Source organism: Panulirus ornatus, chromosome 61 (assembly GCF_036320965.1).
Source record: "Panulirus ornatus isolate Po-2019 chromosome 61, ASM3632096v1, whole genome shotgun sequence".
In the NCBI taxonomy this organism is placed as follows: Eukaryota; Metazoa; Arthropoda; class Malacostraca; order Decapoda; family Palinuridae; genus Panulirus; species Panulirus ornatus.
In genome coordinates, this window is record NC_092284.1 from 6,584,919 (window position 1) to 6,605,594 (window position 20,676).

The window sequence follows — 20,676 nt, forward strand, 5'->3', positions numbered from 1 at the left end:
GCTACTGCTGGCTCAGGTCACTGGCCGACCAAACTGTTAGAAGCCGCAGTCCTCAGGTCTACATAGCCCCCCACAGCCTAACTGGTCTACTACACTTTAAAGGGACTTGTCCATCGCACTCTTGAATTTCTCTACCGTACATCCAATGGCGCTTTTGATGGTAGATGGCAAAATGGTGAAGTGTTTTAGGATCTAGGATATTCAAGGTGTTTTCCCTGTTTGCGCATACTACACCTGTGGATTTCAGAGGTAGTATTGTACAAAGTCTTCCACACCAGTTGTACCACTGGGATGTTATTTCCGAATGTAGGGTGTGAACCATATGGACCTTCTGGGATTTTTTTCAGAAATAGATGATGATATATCCCCACTCATCTGCGCTCCAGCCTCAGATATTTTAGTAGCTTCGAGCAATTTATTTCTTTTACCACATCAAAATGGACAGTGAAAGACCTTTGGACATTTTCTAAATCCACAATTCCGCCCGCATTGTAGGATAATGTTAGGACGCTACAGCGTTCAGTTCGTGAAGAATCAGTGCCTTGAAAACCATCATTGGTTTTTCTTCACTCGTCTTGAAGGTCCGCAGGATCCAACCTGCCATCCTTCCGCTTGATACAACAGTTGTTTAGTTGTGCTCGCAGAGGCTATTACCAAAGTCTTTCACATTCAACTGGTTTATGACAGCGTCTGTATCTGTCCAATATTCTGTGTTGCTTTTGATTTCTTTATTCACCCCGTACCGAAGGAGTTGAGACTTATCTCCATTCCTCATGCAGCACAAAACTTAGGTCATCACTCAATACCTTAGTAAAAAAAAAAACTCCCTCCTACAGAAGATCCACAAGATCAACCATCCATGCATAACACCCCCCCCCCCTCCTACATAAGATCCACGAGATCAAAGCATCCATGGATGACACCTCCCTCCTACAGAAGATCCATGAGGTCAAAGCACCCATGCACGACACCCCCATCCTACAGAAGATCCACGAGATCAAGAACCAATGCATGACCAACCCCCTCCCGCCCCCGCCCTCCTACAGGAGATCCACGAGATGAAAGCACCCATGCATGACACCCCACTCCTACAGAAGATCCACGAGATCAAAGCACCCATGCACGACACCACCCCCCTCTTACAGAAAATCCACGAGATCAAAGCACCCATTGAATGACCCCCCCCCCACCCTCATACAGATGATCCACAAGGTCAAAGCACCCATTGCATGACACCCCCCCCCCCCCCCTCCTATAGAAGAACCACGAGATCAAAGCATCCATTCGACATTTCCACAAGACACCTACCTCACCAGAGTATATCTCCCACATCGGCACCACGCAACAACTCGATTCTCTAGCACTAACCCTTCTGCACACCTCCACATTTACTCCAGCACCACAAGATCCTGGCTTACACTACACCACATCACCTCAGTCCAACACCTCATCTAAGTTCGCAGAATTTGCAGCAGGTTGACTGAGTTACATCAGCTTCTTAGGCAATGAAACAATGAGTTACTCGTTCGTCCGTAACTCAGTGGGTACACTTCTACCACAAACAGAGACGTTAAACGCATACGGCGTCCTCTACCACAAACAGAAACATCAAACTAATACTCTACCACAAACAGAGACGTTAAACGCATACGGCGTCCTCTACCACAAACAGAAACATCAGACACATACTCTACCACAAACAGAGACGTCAGACACATACTCTACCACAAACATAGACATCAGACACATACTCTACCACAAACAGAGACGTCAGACACAAACTCTACCACAAACATAGACATCAGACACATACTCTACCACAAACATAGACATCAGACACATACTCTACCACAAACATAGACATCAGACACATACTCTACCACAAACATAGACGTCAGACACATACTCTACCACAAACATAGACATCAGACACATAAGAACACCATCTAAAGGTTAGATTACTCTCAGCTGACAAATGTTAAGGACGATTATTGAGGATACAAACAGAATAATATGGACGAGACAGCAGTTGATCTCGTCCAAGCCAAGGAGACATACACGAGATGGACGAGGTACAGTGTAGAAGGATCAGCCACTCCTCCCTCTTGATGGAGGTAAGAGGGAGGGAGAGAGATTTAACGGGGATCACCGTGAGGGAGGGAGGGAGAGAGGAGGTGATGGATCCAGGAGGGATTTGCCTGTCAACGCGAGAACACATACCCTGAGCCATCCGGTCTGGCCAACCTCTCGTTCCTGGCCAGCGACACACACACCCGGCGCGTTCGATAACCAAGACGACATTTCACCTCAGTCAGTCAGTCATGACTTTGATCAACAGCTAACCTGATTAGGACGCGCTCTGGCCCACCCCTGAACCTCTACACAGGATGTTACTCATTGTAATAAAATGCTGAGCCGAGATTTGATGAACTATTCAGTTCACCAGTTGAGCACGAGAGGTACGACCCTTGGCTCTGATGGTTTGACCTTTGAACCAAAGTGTGTGTGGGGGTGTCGGGTCAAAATGCCAGGGCATTATAGACAAGAGTGGTGAGGGGTTTTTCAAGATGATTTTCACAATGTTTCACGGTATGACTGACACGCGAGCGATACCAAACATTAGAACAATCTCAACACAGGAAGAAGAACAGGAAGAAAAAGAGAGACAAAATTAGAGAGGATTTCATCTAGGAACAAAGATTAGGAAATGATAATAATGGGAGAATGTGAGATCACAGGAACAGACCCTCACAAAGGAGTGAAGTAATCCACGGAAATACAACAGCTAAGCCAAAAGGAAAGTTTGGATTGTGGTGTTGACTATCTTACCGTCATTTTGATTGGCTGTACAAGTTCCTTCTCCAGGCCATCCTCAGACACTGGTCTCGAGGTCGACTTGAAGCCGGAGTCGACACGAACAGCTGTCGACTTAGGGGAAGAATAGTAGCTGTCTTCGACGGGAGTAGCTGTCGATTTAGGAGAACAGTAATAATTCTCATCGACAGGGAAGGGTGACAGTTTCTGGACGGGTCTGTCCTCGTCGTTGACGGGAACAGCCATCGCTCTGGGAGCGGAGTAATAACTTTCATCTGGGGACAGAATCGGTCCTGTGGACGAGGTGCTGGAGCCACCATTACGGAGGGAGGGAACGGATGGCATCGTGGTAACTACTGGAAGCTGTCGAACTCAACTGAATGCTGTCGAACCCTACTGGATCCTGTCGAACCCTACTGGAACCTGTCGAACCCTAGTGGATCCTGTCGAACCTTACTGGATCCTGTCGAACCCTACTGGATCCTGTCGAACCCTAGTGGATCCTGTCGAACCTTACTGGATCCTGTCGAACCCTACTGGATCCTGTCGAACCTTACTGGATCCTGTCGAACCCTACTGGATGTTGTCGAAGCCTACTGGATCCTGTCGAACCTTACTGGATGTTGTCGAACCCTACTGGATGTTGTCGAACCTTACTGGAACCTGTCGAACCCTAGTGGATGTTGTCGAAGCCTACTGGATCCTGTCGAACCCTAGTGGATGTTGTCGAACCCTAGTGGATGTTGTCGAACCCTACTGGATCCTGTCGAACCCTAGTGGATGTTGTCGAACCCTAGTGGATGTTGTCGAACCCAGCGTCCCTCACTGCTCGCGTCGAACGCAACACATGAGCACTTCAGTAAACACTCCTCGCCACATACGACACCGCTAATACCACACGACCACCTGCGACGCCTAGTACTTGCGACACGACACGTATAACGAACGTAGAAACCACAACGTATGAGAGAGAGACGGACTCAGTACGACCGCTCTTGACAGCGACGCTGTCGCAACTGGAGACTTTATCTCTCTTATCTTCCCACCACTGAACTTCTTGCCTCTTATCTTTCTATGTCGCCTTTGTTTCGACACACCACTCACGCCCTATTGCAGTCAATACACTGTAATGGGGACGAGTTAAACCCTTGTACGACAGGTGTGATGTGGGGTCCTGGGACATCCCCTCACACATACCTGCTCCGTCTACTGTAATGCCTCAACCGTCAACATCACCTTCGTGTTAGTTCCTGTGATGACGCATTCAGGCTCGTCATATCACCTCCACCTAACCCCTTATCACGACAAGCCCTCTGGGGTGATAGCGGCTTCCCTCTACGTTCATGGTGACGTCAGGGAACGTGTAGTCACCTCGTTCAGCACAGGAACGGATACAGATGGACCGTTCCAAAGCCAAAAGCAAGTCTACAGTCCACACTGGGAACGGATCAAGCCGTTCAACGCGCTACTCCATCCGTTTCTCGACACGAATCATTCGTACGTTCGTGTGATCGTGTTACTCGTTCTTCCTGCCTTGTTGTCGTCACGAATGATTCGTACGTTCGTGTGATCGTGTTACTCGTTCTTCCTGCCTTGTTTTCGTCACGAATCATTCGTACGTTCGTGTGATCGTGTTATTCGTCCTTCCTGCCTTGTTTTCGTCACGAATCATTCGTACGTTCGTGTGATCGTGTTTATGTGACACATATGTTCTACCCAGCATCATCTCTACATAAACACACTCCGAGCACGTCTTTGTACATACAAGAACATTATATATACACATATTTTACATACATATTCCAGGGTGACAGAAGCAGCATCAAGAATAAACAAATGAGATAATAAATATATCTTCTGACTCTTTCTCTTCTCATGTCTAGAGAGCTAATACAAGAGGAGGGGAGGATTCAGCGCCCCCCCAGCTCACGCCCTTCAAAGTCGCCTTCTACGACAAGCAGGGAATTCGTGGGCAATATTCTTTCTCTACTTCCCTCAGAGATAAACTCCCCCCCATTATCTCTGGGGAAATATCAAAGATATTTCTTTATAAACAATAAAATGAACTTGGAATCCAGATGTATTTGCCAAACTCAAAACAAATCCCTGAGGATAAGACAGACATAAAACTATGCATGTATTTCCCGTCTCTCGTAGAATACGACAACGACATGGGAGGAACTGTGGAAAAAAGTCTCCCCTCCTGTATTAATACATTTGAAAACGAGGAAGAGAAGGAGCCAAGTGAGGATTTCTTTCCACCAACATACCTGACTCTGCCCATAGCAGTTCAGGCCATATATATATATATATATATATATATATATATATATATATATATATATATATATATATATATATATATATATATATATATATATCAGACCATTACCTTCACTATAACTATATCTATAGGGGTTAGAAAGTGCTTGTTTCTCCCTGGATCTTCAACCATCATTACGAGAAACTTTATCACACAAACTAACGGGGGAAAAAAATCCCTAACTGGCAACCCTCGTGTCATGGGCAGTTAAACACCAAAACGTAAACATTACACTGTCGTCAACAAAGAAAATGGTGTTCTACTTTGCGTTAACACGACCAAGGGAAACTCAACTGCTGGTAAAACATGTTCTAGGGCAAGAGTCTCTGTTTCCGGGACATAATAGTGACGAAAGATGAAAATTCTATAACTAAAGCTGTTTGATAAGATCCCAGACTGTCCCAAAAAAACACTTGGAAAATGCTGTCTGGTCTGGGATAAATAGATACTTGTCTAATACGTTTCAATTTCCCTGTTTTATTTACTGCTTTGTCTTACGTATACCTTACGATGGTTTGGGAGGTCTTCTACCCCCCACAGCTGGGTCTGGCACCTTACCTTACCTTACGTATACCTTACGATGGTTTGGGAGGTCTTCTACCCCCCACAGCTGGGTCTGGCACCTTACCTTACCTTACCTTACGATGGTTTGGGAGGTCTTCTACCCCCACAGCTGGGTCTGGCACCTTACCTTACCTTACCTTACGATGGTTTGGGAGGTCTTCTACCCCCACAGCTGGGTCTGGCACCTTACCTTACCTTACCTTACGATGGTTTGGGAGGTCTTCTACCCCTACAGCTGGGTCTGGCACCTTACCTTACCTTACCTTACGATGGTTTGGGAGGTCTTCTACCCCCACAGCTGGGTCTGGCACCTTACCTTACCTTACCTTACGATGGTTTGGGAGGTCTTCTACCCCCACAGCTGGGTCTGGCACCTTACCTCACCTTACGATGGTTTGGGAGGTCTTCTACCCCCCCCCCCAGCTGGGTCTGGCACCTTACCTTACCTTACGATGGTTTGGGAGGTCTTCTACCCCCACAGCTGGGGTCTGGCACCTTACCTTACGATGGTTTGGGAGGTCTTCTACCCCCACAGCTGGGTCTGGCACCTTACCTTACCTTACGTATACCTTACGATGGTTTGGGAGGTCTTCTACCCCCACACAGCGGGGTCTGGCACCTTACCTTACCTTACGTATACCTTACGATGGTTTGGGAGGTCTTCTACCCCCCACAGCTGGGTCGTATGGTCAGCCGGGCTGGTGAAGGCCACAGCCCGTTGGTCTACGCATTCACCACATCCTGGCCTGTTTTGATACACTTTAAGAGGCACAGTTGGCATGAACCTCCTCATTCCACGAAGCAAATTTGTTCAAAATATTCTCGCTGGAAGGTCTGGGTGTGACAACACCATAATATACACACATGAACTATACTTTTTTATATTACTTGACACCCTCTGGAACTCCAACAGACCCTCTGGAACTCCAACAGACCCTCTGGAACTCCAACAGACCCTCTGGAACACCGGCAGACCCTCTGGAACTCCAACAGACCCTCTGGAACTCCAGCAGACCCTCTGGAACACCAGCAGACCCTCTGGAACACCAGCAGACCCTCTGGAACTCCAACAGACCCTCTGGAACACCAGCAAACCCTCTGGAACACCAGCAGACCCTCTGGAACTCCAACGGACCCTCTGGAAGTCCAACAGACCCTCTGGAACTCCAGCAGACCCTCTGGAACTCCAACAGACCCTCTGGAACTCCAACAGACCCTCTGGAACTCCAACAGACCCTCTGGAACTCCAGCAGACTCTCTGGAACTCCAACAGACCCTCTGGAACTCCAGCAGACCCTCTGGAACACCAGCAGACCCTCTGGAACTCCAACAGACCCTCTGGAACTCTAGAAGACCCTCTGGAACTCCAACAGACCCTCTGGAACTCCAGCAGACCCTCTGGAACTCCAGCAGAACCCTCTGGAACTCCAGCAGACCCTCTGGAACTCCAGCAGACCCTCTGGAACTCCAGCAGACCCTCTGGAACTCCAGCAGACCCTCTGGAACTCCAACAGACCCTCTGGAACACCAGCACTGGAACTCCAACAGACCCCCTGCAACTTCAACAGACCCTCTGGAACTCCAACGGACCCTCTGGAACACCAGCAGACCCTCTGGAACTCCAACAGACCCTCTGGAACTCCAGCACTGGAACTCCAGCAGAACCCTCTGGAGCTCCAGAAGACGACCTTCTGGAACTCCAACAAACCCTCTGGAACTCCAGCAGACCCTCTGGAACTCCAACAGACCCTCTAGAACTCCAAGAGACCCTCTGGAACTCCAACAGACCCTCTGGAACACCAGCAGACCCTCTGAAACTCCAACGGACCCTCTGGAAGTCCAACAGACCCTCTGGAACACCAGCAAACCCTCTGGAACTCCAGCAGACCCTCTGGAACTCCAGCAGACCCTCTGGACCTCCAACGGACCCTCTGGAAGTCCAACAGACCCTCTGGAACACCAGCAGAACCCTCTGGAACTCCAGAAGACGAGAACTTCTGGAACTCTAGAAGACGAGACCTTCTGGAACTCTAGAAGACGAGACCTTCTGGAAATCTAGAAGACGAGACCTTCTGGAACTCTAGAAGACGAGACCTTCTGGAACTCCAGAAGACGAGACCTTCTGGAACTCTAGAAGACGAGACCTTCTGGAACTCTAGAAGACGAGACCTTCTGGAACTCTAGAAGACGAGACCTTCTGGAACTCCAGAAGACGAGACCTTCTGGAACTCTAGAAGACGAGACCTTCTGGAACTCTAGAAGACGAGACCTTCTGGAACTCTAGAAGACGAGACCTTCTGGAACTCTAGAAGACGAGACCTTCTGGAACTCCAGAAGACAACCTTCTGGAAATCCAGACACAGACCACCTGGGGTTCCAGGCGAAGGCCCCTCTGCGACAGCGCAGGAACCTCTTCATGTCTTGAGAACTGGACTACATCTCCCGCGGTGTTCCAGACCAACCAACCAACCAGTCAGTCTTGTCGTCTCTCGATATCCAGTCACAGTAGACATCATCTCTGTGATCGCATTGATGATGGATTACATGGCTAGGCGGTATGTGATGGCTAGGGCGTATGTGATGGCTAGGGCCTATGTGATGGCTAGAGCCTATGTGATGGCTAGGGCGTATGTGATGGCTAGGGCCTATGTGATGGCTAGGGGGTATGTGAAGGCTGGAGGTATGTGATGGCTAGGGCCTATGTGATGGCTAGAGGGTATGTGATGGCTAGGGCGTATGTGATGGCTAGGGGGTATGTGAAGGCTGGAGGTATGTGAAGGCTGGGGGTATGTGAAGGCTAGGAGGTATGTGAAGGCTAGGAGGTATGTGAAGGCTGGAGGTATGTGAAGGCTAGGAGGTATGTGATGGCTAGAGGGTATGTGAAAGCTAGGAGGTATGTGAAGACTAGGAGGTATGTGAAGGCTGGACAATACACTAACATAGAGGACAGTCTGGCTCAAAAAAAGGCTGAGAATTACTGCCTCAAACAGCTTGGTAGACCAGTGACCTTCACTAAGAAACGCTCGTACGAAGACCAAAGATGTGACACAATACCTGGAAAAATGAACCAATGAACTTCTTCGCCAACACTGGATGGAGGGCAGGTCATGACCCCAACACTGGATGGAGGGAAGGGTCATGACCCCAACACTGGATGGAGGGAAGGGTCATGACCCCAACACTGGATGGAGGGAAGGGTCATGACCCCAACACTGGATGGAGGGAAGGGTCATGACCCCAACACTGGATGGAGGGAAGGTTATGACCCCAACACTGGATGGAGGGAGGGGTCATGACCCCAACACTGGATGGAGGGAAGGGTCATGACCCCAACACTGGATGGAGGGAAGGGTCATGACCCCCAACACTGGATGGAGGGAAGGGTCATGACCCCAACACTGGATGGAGGGAAGGTTATGACCCCAACACTGGATGGAGGGAAGGGTCATGACCCCAACACTGGATGGAGGGAAGGGTCATGACCCCCAACACTGGATGGAGGGAAGGGTCATGACCCCAACACTAGATGGAGGGAAGGGTCATGACCCCAACACTGGATGGAGGGAAGGGTCATGACCCCAACACTGGATGGAGGGAAGGGTCATGACCCCAACACTAGATGGAGGGAAGGGTCATGACCCCCAACACTGGATGGAGGGAAGGTCATGACCCCAACACTGGATGGAGGGCAGGTCATGACCCCAACACTGGATGGAGGGAGGGGTCATGACCCCAACACTGGATGGAGGGAAGGGTCATGACCCCAACACTGGATGGAGGGAGGGGTCATGACCCCAACACTGGATGGAGGGAGGGGTCATGACCCCAACACTGGATGGAGGGAGGGGTCATGACCCCCAACACTGGATGGAGGGAAGGTCATGACCCCAACACTGGATGGAGGGAGGGGTCATGACCCCAACACTGGATGGAGGGAGGGGTCATGACCCCAACACTGGATGGAGGGAGGGGTCATGACCCCAACACTGGATGGAGGGAAGGTCATGACCCCAACACTGGATGGAGGGAAGGTCATGACCCCAACACTGGATGGAGGGAAGGTCATGACCCCAACACTGGATGGAGGGAAGGTCATGACCCCAACACTGGATGGAGGGAAGGGTCATGACCCCAACACTGGATGGAGGGAAGGTCATGACCCCAACACTGGATGGAGGGAAGGTCATGACCCCAACACTGGATGGAGGGAAGGGTCATGACCCCAACACTGGATGGAGGGAAGGTCATGACCCCAACACTGGATGGAGGGAAGGGTCATGACCCCAACACTGGATGGAGGGAAGGGTCATGACCCCAACACTGGATGGAGGGAAGGTCATGACCCCAACACTGGATGGAGGGAAGGTCATGACCCCAACACTGGATGGAGGGAAGGTCATGACCCCAACACTGGATGGAGGGAAGGTCATGACCCCAACACTGGATGGAGGGAAGGTCATGACCCCAACACTGGATGGAGGGAAGGTCATGACCCCAACACTGGATGGAGGGAAGGTCATGACCCCAACACTGGATGGAGGGAAGGGTCATGACCCCAACACTGGATGGAGGGAAAGGTCATGACCCCAACACTGGATGGAGGGAAGGGTCATGACCCCAACACTGGATGGAGGGAAGGTCATGACCCCAACACTGGATGGAGGGAAGGTCATGACCCCAACACTGGATGGAGGGAAGGTCATGACCCCAACACTGGATGGAGGGAAAGGTCATGACCCCAACACTGGATGGAGGGAAGGTCATGACCCCAACACTGGATGGAGGGAAGGGTCATGACCCCAACACTGGATGGAGGGAAAGGTCATGACCCCAACACTGGATGGAGGGAAGGGTCATGACCCCAACACTGGATGGAGGGAAAGGTCATGACCCCAACACTGGATGGAGGGAAGGTCATGACCCCAACACTGGATGGAGGGAAGGTCATGACCCCAACACTGGATGGAGGGAAGGTCATGACCCCAACACTGGATGGAGGGAAGGGTCATGACCCCAACACTGGATGGAGGGAAAGGTCATGACCCCAACACTGGATGGAGGGAAGGGTCATGACCCCAACACTGGATGGAGGGAAGGTCATGACCCCAACACTGGATGGAGGGAAGGTCATGACCCCAACACTGGATGGAGGGAGGGTCATGACCCCAACACTGGATGGAGGGAAGGTCATGACCCCAACACTGGATGGAGGGAAGGGTCATGACCCCAACACTGGATGGAGGGAAGGGTCATGACCCCAACACTGGATGGAGGGAGGGTCATGACCCCAACACTGGATGGAGGGAGGGTCATGACCATGCACTCAGTTCCAGGTCGGGGGTCATGGAACAACTCAAGACATCATAAAGAAATGCACAACACCTCCAGTAGGAGCACTACATATATATCCCCTGGAGAAAGAGTCAACAAAAATTCTAGCATCATTTCAGAGCGTTTGACACTAACCCCACATCGCCCCACAAAGGTGGAAGCAAAACTGTTCTAAAAGATTATTGACTGATAATTATACATCAAACATCATTAAAATCTTCGAGAGAGAAAATCGTTAAAACACAAATTGATTTATGGAAGTGACCAATCTATAATGACCCAGGACAATATGTTATCTGGGCACAATGACCTAACCTTGCTCAGTTGCCTGGCTCAGTTATCAGACAAGTGAAGCTCTGAAGAACAAAGAAATGCTGAGTTTATTTACACACACAATTACAAAGACATTTGATATAAGGCAAAAGATAGGAAATAACTGGGATAAAATTAGATGTAAATAATACGTTTACCTAACAAATCACTACACCAAATTGTAAACCATGCCATATCCAGTCCCTCATCAGTAAAAAAGAAAATTAAATAATGTGTCCCCCAAGGAGGTGTACTTGCACCCCTCCTGTTTCTCAATCGTATCTGTGACACTAACGCAAACACGAGCCACAGTTTCATGTCCTTTTCGCACGACACCAAAGTATGAAAACCCACGACAACAGATGATGCTGAAGGGCTACAAAGAGATAAACGACATCTTCCTCTGGGTCACCAAGGGCATCATCAAGGAACATCAAGTGACGCAAAGTGGACAAGGGTCAAGACTGCAATGGACAAGTACCTACAACATGTACCAGACCAGAAGCAGCAGCCAGGCTCTGTATGTGTGTGTGTGTGTGTGTGTGTGTGTGTGTGTGTGTGTGTGTAGGATACGTGGGCCTGCCTGCAGACAGCGGTATACAATAGTTTGGTGGGCCAACGACCCAACCCAGCAGCACCTTGGGCCCAGCCCGGACTGTGGGAGTAGAAGACCCCCCGAAAACTTCACCAAGTGACCAGTTAACATGTTTATGTTATTTACATTAAGGATACGTTTCACCTTCTGTGGAATGAGGAGAATGAAGAAATTAAATAAAATACAGAATACCAAACAGACTGTAGCTATTATAAACCAATTAGATGATAAGTAAGACCTTGGAGTCATAATGTCTAATGATCTAACCTTCAGCGAACACAATGAAACAACAGCTGTTTCCCCCTCGAGAAAAATAGTGAGCTGGATCCTGCAGACTTTCAAGACTTTAGAAAAAAAAACCAATGATGATATCATTCAAGGCAATAATTCTATCTTGAGTTGATTATTGTTGCGTTCTAACAGCCGAAATTGCAGAATGAGTTGTTCATAAATCTATCAAGGTCCATATGACGTAGTGAAGGAATTTAATGACTGGGAATATCTGGAGTTGTTAAGGCTGGACTACATGGAAGGCGAAGGCGGAAGAGCCATATCACCATCTATTCCTAGAAAATCCTAGAAAAGGACCATATAGTTCACAACATACAACCAATTATAACTTCTTACTGGCACGACAGGCATAGAAGGTTGTAAAATACTGTCTCTCAGAAGTCCAAAATGGGCGATATGGACAGAGAGAAACACCTTAAACGTACAGGACCCAAGACACTTCACCACCCTGCCATCTACCGTCAGAAACACCAAGTGATGGACTGTGGAGAGGGTCAAGACTGGGGGGGGAAGGGGGCCTGCCCTGAGCACTGTGTTGCCAACCACCTGGTTAACCAAGCGACCCAACCCCCCAGCAGCAGCAGACTCGAACCCTACCCTCACCAGCGATAACTTGGTCGATATGGTCTATTATATACGTCTCCCGTGTGGGTGCCCCACACTCACAGTACAGCAATAGTGATCCCAGTCGTTTCCTTACTACTTCCGTTCCCTAACTGCCTCGCTAACGATCGTTCAAGGTCGTTGGCCGTTGAGTAAGGGTAGGGAACCCAGGCCTAAATGAATATCCCAAGTGATTTTTCGTCTCTTGTTCTGAAGATCTCATGGAACCAACACTGGGGAATATCTGGAGAATATTTGGTGAATATCTGGGGAATATTTGGAGAATATCTGGTAATATTTGGTGAATATCTGGGGAATATTTGGTGAATATCTGGGGAATATCTGGTGAATATCGGTTGCATATTTGGTGAATATCTGGGGGTATCCGGTGAATATTTGGTGAATATCTGATGATTATTTGAATATCTGGTGACTTAACTGGTGAATTGTTGTTGAATATCTGGTGAATATCGGTTGCATATTTGGTGAATATTTAGTGACTATCTGGTGAATATTTGGTGAATATCTGGCGAAGTCTTCGAGGACTTTTGCTAGGAGTAACATGGGAGATGGTGGGGTGGATACGTGGGAGATGGTGGGGTGGATACATGGGAGATGGTGGGGTGGATACGTGGGAGATGGTGGGGTGGATACGTGGGAGATGGTGGGGTGGAAATGTGGGAGATGGTGGGGTGGCAAAATGGAAGATGGATAGGTGAGAGCTGGGGAGATAGTAGGGTGAGAGCTGGGGAGATGGTTGGGTGAGAGCTGGGGAGATGGTAGGGTGAGAGCTGGGGAGATGGTAGGGTGAGAGCTGGGGAGATGGTAGGGTGGGAGCTGTGGAGATGGTAGGGTGAGAGCTGGGGAGATGGTAGGGTGAGAGCTGGGGAGATGGTTGGGTGGGAGCTGGGGAGATGGTAGGGTGAGAGCTGGGGAGATGGTTGGGTGACAGCTGGGGAGATGGTAGGGTGAGAGCTGGGGAGATGGTAGGGTGGGAGCTGGGGAGATGGTAGGGTGGGAGCTGTGGAGATGGTAGGGTGAGAGCTGGGGAGATGGTAGGGTGAGAGCTGGGGAGATGGTAGGGTGGGAGCTGGGGAGATGGTAGGGTGAGAGCTGGGGAGATGGTAGGGTGAGAGCTGGGGAGATGGTAGGGTGACAGCTGGGGAGATGGTAGGGTGAGAGCTGGGGAGATGGTAGGGTGGGAGCTGGGGAGATGGTAGGGTGAGAGCTGGGGAGATGGTAGGGTGAGAGCTGGGGAGATGGTAGGGTGACAGCTGGGGAGATGGTAGGGTGAGAGCTGGGGAGATGGTAGGGTGAGAGCTGGGGAGATGGTTGGGTGGGAGCTGGGGAGATGGTAGGGTGAGAGCTGGGGAGATGGTAGGGTGGGAGCTGGGGAGATGGTAGGGTGGGAGCTGGGGAGATGGTTGGGGTGGGTGAGTGAGAGTAATGTTGGCGATGGAGGAGTAATGTGTTGAGAGGAGGGGTCGTCTGCACAGGAGGGAGGGAGGGTCGTGTCGAGGGAAGGTCGTCTCAGTGTTTGCTAACGAGGGGAGGTGGTCGTTACTGAGGGTCGTGTGTGTGGGGGATGAATAAACTGGGGTGTTCGTGATGCAGGAAATATACAACCTGGGAGGGTCGTACAGCAACGGTGGAGGGTCGTACAGCAACGTGAGGGTCGTACAGCAACGGTGGAGGGTCGTACAGCAACGGTGGAGGGTCGTACAGCAACGGTGGTGGGTCGTAGAGCAACGGTAGAGGGTCGTACAGCAACGGAGAGGGTCGTCGAGCAACGGTGAGGGTCGTATAGCAACGGTGGAGGGTCGTACAGCAACGGTGAAGGGTCGTACAGCAACGGTGAGGGTCGTAAAGCAACGGTGAGGGTCGTATAGCAACGGTGGAGGGTCGTACAGCAACGGAGAGGGTCGTACAGCAACTGTGGGGGTCGTACAGCAAACGGGTGAGGGGGGGTCGTACAGCAACGGGTGTGAGGCGGGGTCGTACAGCGTGGGAGAGGGTGGTGGGAGGGGGGGAGGTGTGTGGGTCGTATATAAACATCGTCATGCACTCGTTACGTGGAAGCAAAGACCACCCCCCATATAAACCATATAAACCTCGACCCCCTCCCCCATATAAACCATATAAACCTCGACCCCCTCCCCCATATAAACCATATAAACCTCGACACTCCCATATAAACCATATAAACCTCGACCCCCCTCCCCCATATAAACTATATAAACCTCGACCCACTCCACTATATAAACCTCGACCCCCTCCCCCATATAAACCATATAAACCTCGACCCCCTCCCCCATATAAACCATATAAACCTCGACCCCCTCCCCCATATAAACCATATAAACCTCGACCCCCCATATAAACCAAACCATATAAACCTCGACCCCCTCCCCCATATAAACCATATAAACCTCGACCCCCTCCCCCATATAAACCATATAAACCTCGACACTCCCATATAAACCATATAAACCTCGACCCCCCTCCCCCATATAAACTATATAAACCTCGACCCCCTCCCCCATATAAACTATATAAACCTCGACCCCCCTCCCCCATATAAACCATATAAACCTCGACCCCCCTCCCCCATATAAACCTCGACCCCCTCCCCCATATAAACTATATAAACCTCGATATCCAAATCCCACCAGTTAAATCACCATGAAAACTGTGTCATGCACACACACACAGACAGACAGACAGTCAGTGCATGACATGGGTGTGGTCTTCTCTTGGATGACGAGTGTCTGTGATGGCGGTGGTCTTCTGGTGAATAATTGATGAATGCTTTGTGTTGCCTGCATGACCGGGGGGGAGGGGGCCCCCACCACACCCGGGGGCCCCCTACGCCCCCCCCCAAACACCTCATCTCTATAGCCACCCACTATCTATCATCTCTATATACCCACCCACTATCTATCATCTCTATAGCCACCCACTATCTATCATCGCTACAGCCACCCACTATCTGCAAAGACGAGAAATGGTTCTTTGTGTACACCGTTTCATGACGGCCGGGTTGCATGACACCTCCGGGCGAAATAGACCGACATGACAGTCATACAAGTGGGTCTATTGTGGGTCTATGACAGTCATACAAGTGGGTCTATTGTGGGTCTATGACAGTCATACAAGTGGGTCTATTGTGGGTCTATGACAGTCATACAAGTAGGTCTATTGTGGGTCTATGACAGTCATACAAGTGGGTCTATTGTGGGTCTATGACAGTCATACAAGTGGGTCTATGACAGTCATACAAATGGTTCTATTGTGGGTCTATGACAGTCATACAAGTGGGTCTATTGTGGGTCTATGACAGTCATACAAGTGGGTCTATTGTGGGTCTATGACAGTCATACAAGTGGGTCTATTGTGGGTCTGTGATAGTCATACAAGTGGGTCTATTGTGGGTCTATGACAGTCATACAAGTGGGTCTATTGTGGGTCTATGACAGTCATACAAGTGGGTCTATTGTGGGTCTATGACAGTCATACAAGTGGGTCTATTGTGGGTCTATGACAGTCATACAAGTGGGTCTATTGTGGGTCTATCATGCTCGTTTGCAGTGCATGACAACCATTAGAATTCACATTAACACAACGAACAACACTTGTTAGAAATATGTTGACATCCAAGTAAAAATGTAGTTACAAAAATGTTGAAATCCAAGTAAAAATGTAGTTAGAAATATGTTGAAATCCAAGTAAAAATGTAGTTAGAAAAATGTTGAAATCCAAGTAAAAATGTAGCTAGAAATATGTAGAAATCCAAGTAAAAATGTAGTTAGAAAAATGTTGAAATCCAAGTAAAAATCTAGTTAGAAAAATGTTGAAATCAAAGTAAAAAATGTAGTTAGAAAAATGTTGAAATCCAAGTAAAAATGTAGTTAGAAAAATGTTGAAATCCAAGTAGAAATGTAGTTAGAAAAATGTTGAAATCCAAGTAGAAATCTAGTTAGAAATATGTCGACATCCAAGTAAAAATCTAGTTAGAAAAATGTTGAAATCCAAGTAAAATCTAATTGATAAAAATGTTGAAATCCAAGTAAAAATGTAGTTAGAAAAATGTTGAAATCCACGTAAAAATCTAATTAATAAAAATGTTGAAATCCAAGTAAAAATGTAGTTAGAAATATGTTGAAATCCAAGTAAAAATGTAGTTAGAAATATGTTGAAATCCAAGTAAAAATGTAGTTAGAAAAATGTTGAAATCCAAGTAAAAATCTAGTCAGAAAAATGTTGAAATCCAAGTAAAAATCTAGTTAGAAAAAGGTTGAAATCCAAGTAGAAATATAGTTAGAAAAATGTTGAAATCCAAGTAGAAATGTAGTTAGAAAAATGTTGAAATCCAAGCAAAAATGTAGTTAGAAAAATGTTGAAATCCAAGTAGAAATGTAGTTAGAAAAATGTTGAAATCCAAGTAGAAATGTAGTTAGAAAAATGTTGAAATCCAAGCAAAAATGTAGTTAGAAAAATGTTGAAATCCAAGTAAAAATCGAGTTAGAAAAATGTTGAAATCCAAGTAAAAATGTAGTTAGAAAAATGTTGAAATCCAAGTAAAAATCGAGTTAGAAAAATGTTGAAATCCAAGTAAAAATGTAGTTAGAAAAATGTTGAAATCCAAGTAAAAATGTAGTTAGAAAAATGTTGAAATCCAAGTAAAAATCGAGTTAGAAAAATGTTGAAATCCAAGTAAAAATGTAGTTAGAAAAATGTTGAAATCCAAGTAAAAATGTAGTTAGAAAAATGTTGAAATCCAAGTCAAATCTAAATTATAATTGGAGTGTAAGTAGATATGGGGTGGTGATGAGGGAGAGAAAAGGAGGAGGACGAGGGGTAGGAGGACGAGTAGGTGGAGGAGGAGGAGGACGAGTAGGAGGAGGAGATGGAGCATAGCAGACTGTGTAGGAGGAGGAGGACGAGTAGGAGGAGGAGGCGGACGAGTGGGAGGAGTAAGAAGAGTAGGAGCAGGAGGAGGACGAGTAGGAGGAGGAGGAGGAGGAGTGGTTGTGGTGAGGGAGGTAAGTAGACCTGTGGAGGAAGAGGAGCAACATAGCACACTGTGTAGGACGAGTAGGAGGAGGTCGAGTAGGAGGAGAACGAGTAGGAGGAGGAGGACGTGTAGTAGGAGGAGGAGGACGTGTAGTAGGAGGAGGAGGAGGACGAGTAGATATTACTTACCCCCTTCATATTAGCGTTGAAACCCGTGTCGCCTACCATGGTGCCGGCCTAGCTGGTTAATATGATCACCACCTTTTCTGCCACCAGCTGCCAGACCTTTAAAGTTTAGGGCACCGCTTCGACCCGATCAATAAAGCCATAGTGACGTATACTCGACGTGTAAGGCCTCTAACCACTTCTCCTTTTTTCCCACAAATAAGCCAGATGTATTTTCCTGACGGCAACACACACAGACACACACACACACGGCAGCCAGCCGTAGTTCTCGTACACTGGTCTTCCTTGGGGGATAGGAAATGGATTTGAGTTGCCAAGCCACTTTGTATGGATGTGTATTTATGTTTTCTATTCCCCCGGTCCACAACGGGTGTGTGTGTGCACCGTGTTGTCTGACGTAAGAGAGCGATGGCGGCACCTTATCCTACACACACCTCTGTGAAACTGAGGCCCATTTAACACCCAGGGACTCCTACACTACATTGCGAATGGCCCAAACTCTCGTATAAACCATATGACGCACATTTTCCACCTTATCTCGCCTCGTTAACGCTATGGCGACGCTTCCAATCACGCCCGGGTAGTTTGTGATGGGAAATGTTGTTTTCCTACAAGGTTGGTGTGAAAGGATGTGTCATTAGACGAGTTTGGGTGGGCCTGGGAGGACGTCGTGGGTTTGGCAGCGGAGCGTTTGCTCGATAGCTGAGGTTGGCGGCGCAGAAGGATGCGCACGCTCCCCAGCCCACACACCTCCCCATCCATCTTTCTCCCCGCGTCTGGGGAGCTAGAGGGAATAGCGAACTCGCCAAACTATCATTAACGAATCAAATATGAAATAGACTCTTTAATGAAGACTGGAGCAGATGACCCGAACACTAGAACTGATCGTACTGCACAAATGCTTGAAATGAGTCATGGAAGAGAAGAAATAAGTTCACATTTTGCACATTTATGTCAAATTTTACGTACCACTGAACAACTGTACTTAAGGATCTAAATTGGTAATGTGATGTCCTCCATAAATACACATAGATTTGGCTTTCAGAACTCTGGAAACAAAATTGTAAATGTCATTTCTAGTCTTGCTTGGGGGGAAATTCCAGCAATATTGGAAAACTGTTGATATGGGCGTTAAGATTTCAGGAAAATACTGGAAAATTACTGATTTATGGAAAGAAAATTTCAGAAAATGATGAAATACAAATCATTGACATGAAACTATTACATCTTATAATAGATTCTGCAATGGCCAATTTTTGGAATGAAACATCTGAATCAGCTAATCATCTTAGATAATCAGAATTTCATATAGAAAATCATTAAAATCAAATTGGAATTTTTAAAATTTCCCTGAAATTAAAACTGAAGATGATGAATTTAAGAGAAAACGTAAATATTTTGGTGGGAAAAATCATTACTTGTTCAAATCAAATTGCTCGAAATGGAAGAGATATTAAGAAAATCACAAAATTAACCAAAAAAAATTGCAAAATTTTTAGTAGATTTGAAAATAATGAAGATTCCAATTTTTTCTTTTTTATCATTAACATGATATTCAATAGTTGATGAAAATTATTCATTTTAACTATGGTCCTCCATCCTCACCCTGGCAGCACCCCCCTCCCCCTCCCCCCACACCCCAGGACCCATGACAACACCCCCCCCCCTCCCTCCCCAATGATTCATGCAACTGTTGCTGCAAAAAACACATTCCATACAAGTCTCAAGAGACTGGCTTAAGTAGAGATAATTGGATCATGTTTTGCTAGTGAGTGCAATGTGAGGGATCATCCTCCTACCCGTTTTCTAGCAGTTCATTCCCGTTTTCCAGTGGAAGCCCATTGTGATGTAAATGATTTATCCCTGCTTCTAGTGAGAGGTTACCATGGCCCCCTGACATGAGTGAGAGGTTACCATGGCCCCCTGGCATGAGTGAAAAGCTACCATGGGCCCCTGAGTTCGAGAAATAGGGTGGGATTAAGAAAGTGAGAGTTTGAACTACTTTAGATTCAATGATATTTCTCTTGGTAATAGAGTTAGAGTTAATAACTGAGATGGCGTTACTCCAGTCAATACAATGATCATAGTTTTTAACGTGATTAAACAAGGCATTTGATTCTTGTCCCGTTCTTATACTATATTTATGTTGCTTAAGTCTAACAGAAAGATCCTTACCAGTCTGCCCAACATAAAACTTATCACAATTATTACATGGCACTTTATAGATGCATCTATATGTATGTAAGAGCGTAGATGTAAAAGGATAAGATTGTTGGACAAGGAGATAGATGTCTGATTGTGAGAAATAAAGTTATTGCAAAATAAATACAGTTGGAGTCAACAAGGAAGCAGATGGTCGACAGTGTTGTCACATGTACCTAACCTGTATAGCATTATTGGCTTTTAGCTCTTAGTTGAGATGTTAGGGATAGTATATCTTGCAATTAAGAATATACATTATTACTAGAACCACTCTATGGGGGAGGGAGATCATATGTTAACAACCCAACAATGTTGATCGGTGATCCATGTCAACAACGCATCACATTCCTCCCCTGGGTAGAAAGATGCCAATTATAGATACTCTTATGATATCATTTAGCTAGTAAGGAACAAAATATTATAGTGTAAGAATAATATAAGA

The 20,676-nt window shown here is 47.3% G+C and overlaps 1 protein-coding gene across 2 annotated transcripts in view; it reads right to left on the bottom strand.

Moving 5' to 3' along the window:
- LOC139767499 (breast cancer anti-estrogen resistance protein 1-like) overlaps window positions 1-18,510 on the bottom strand; it is a 173,794-nt gene extending 155,284 nt beyond the window's left edge. The window contains exon 1 of one of the 2 annotated variants that reach the window (XM_071696924.1): window positions 2,830-3,832. In XM_071696924.1, the coding sequence (XP_071553025.1) occupies window positions 2,830-3,159 (330 nt within the window). In that variant the 5' untranslated portion in view covers window positions 3,160-3,832. Of the gene's footprint in view, window positions 1-2,829; window positions 3,833-18,035 lie in introns of those variants that run through there. The other variant, XM_071696926.1, reaches the window with a different exon arrangement.
- Between the last annotated feature and the right edge of the window lie 2,166 nt (window positions 18,511-20,676).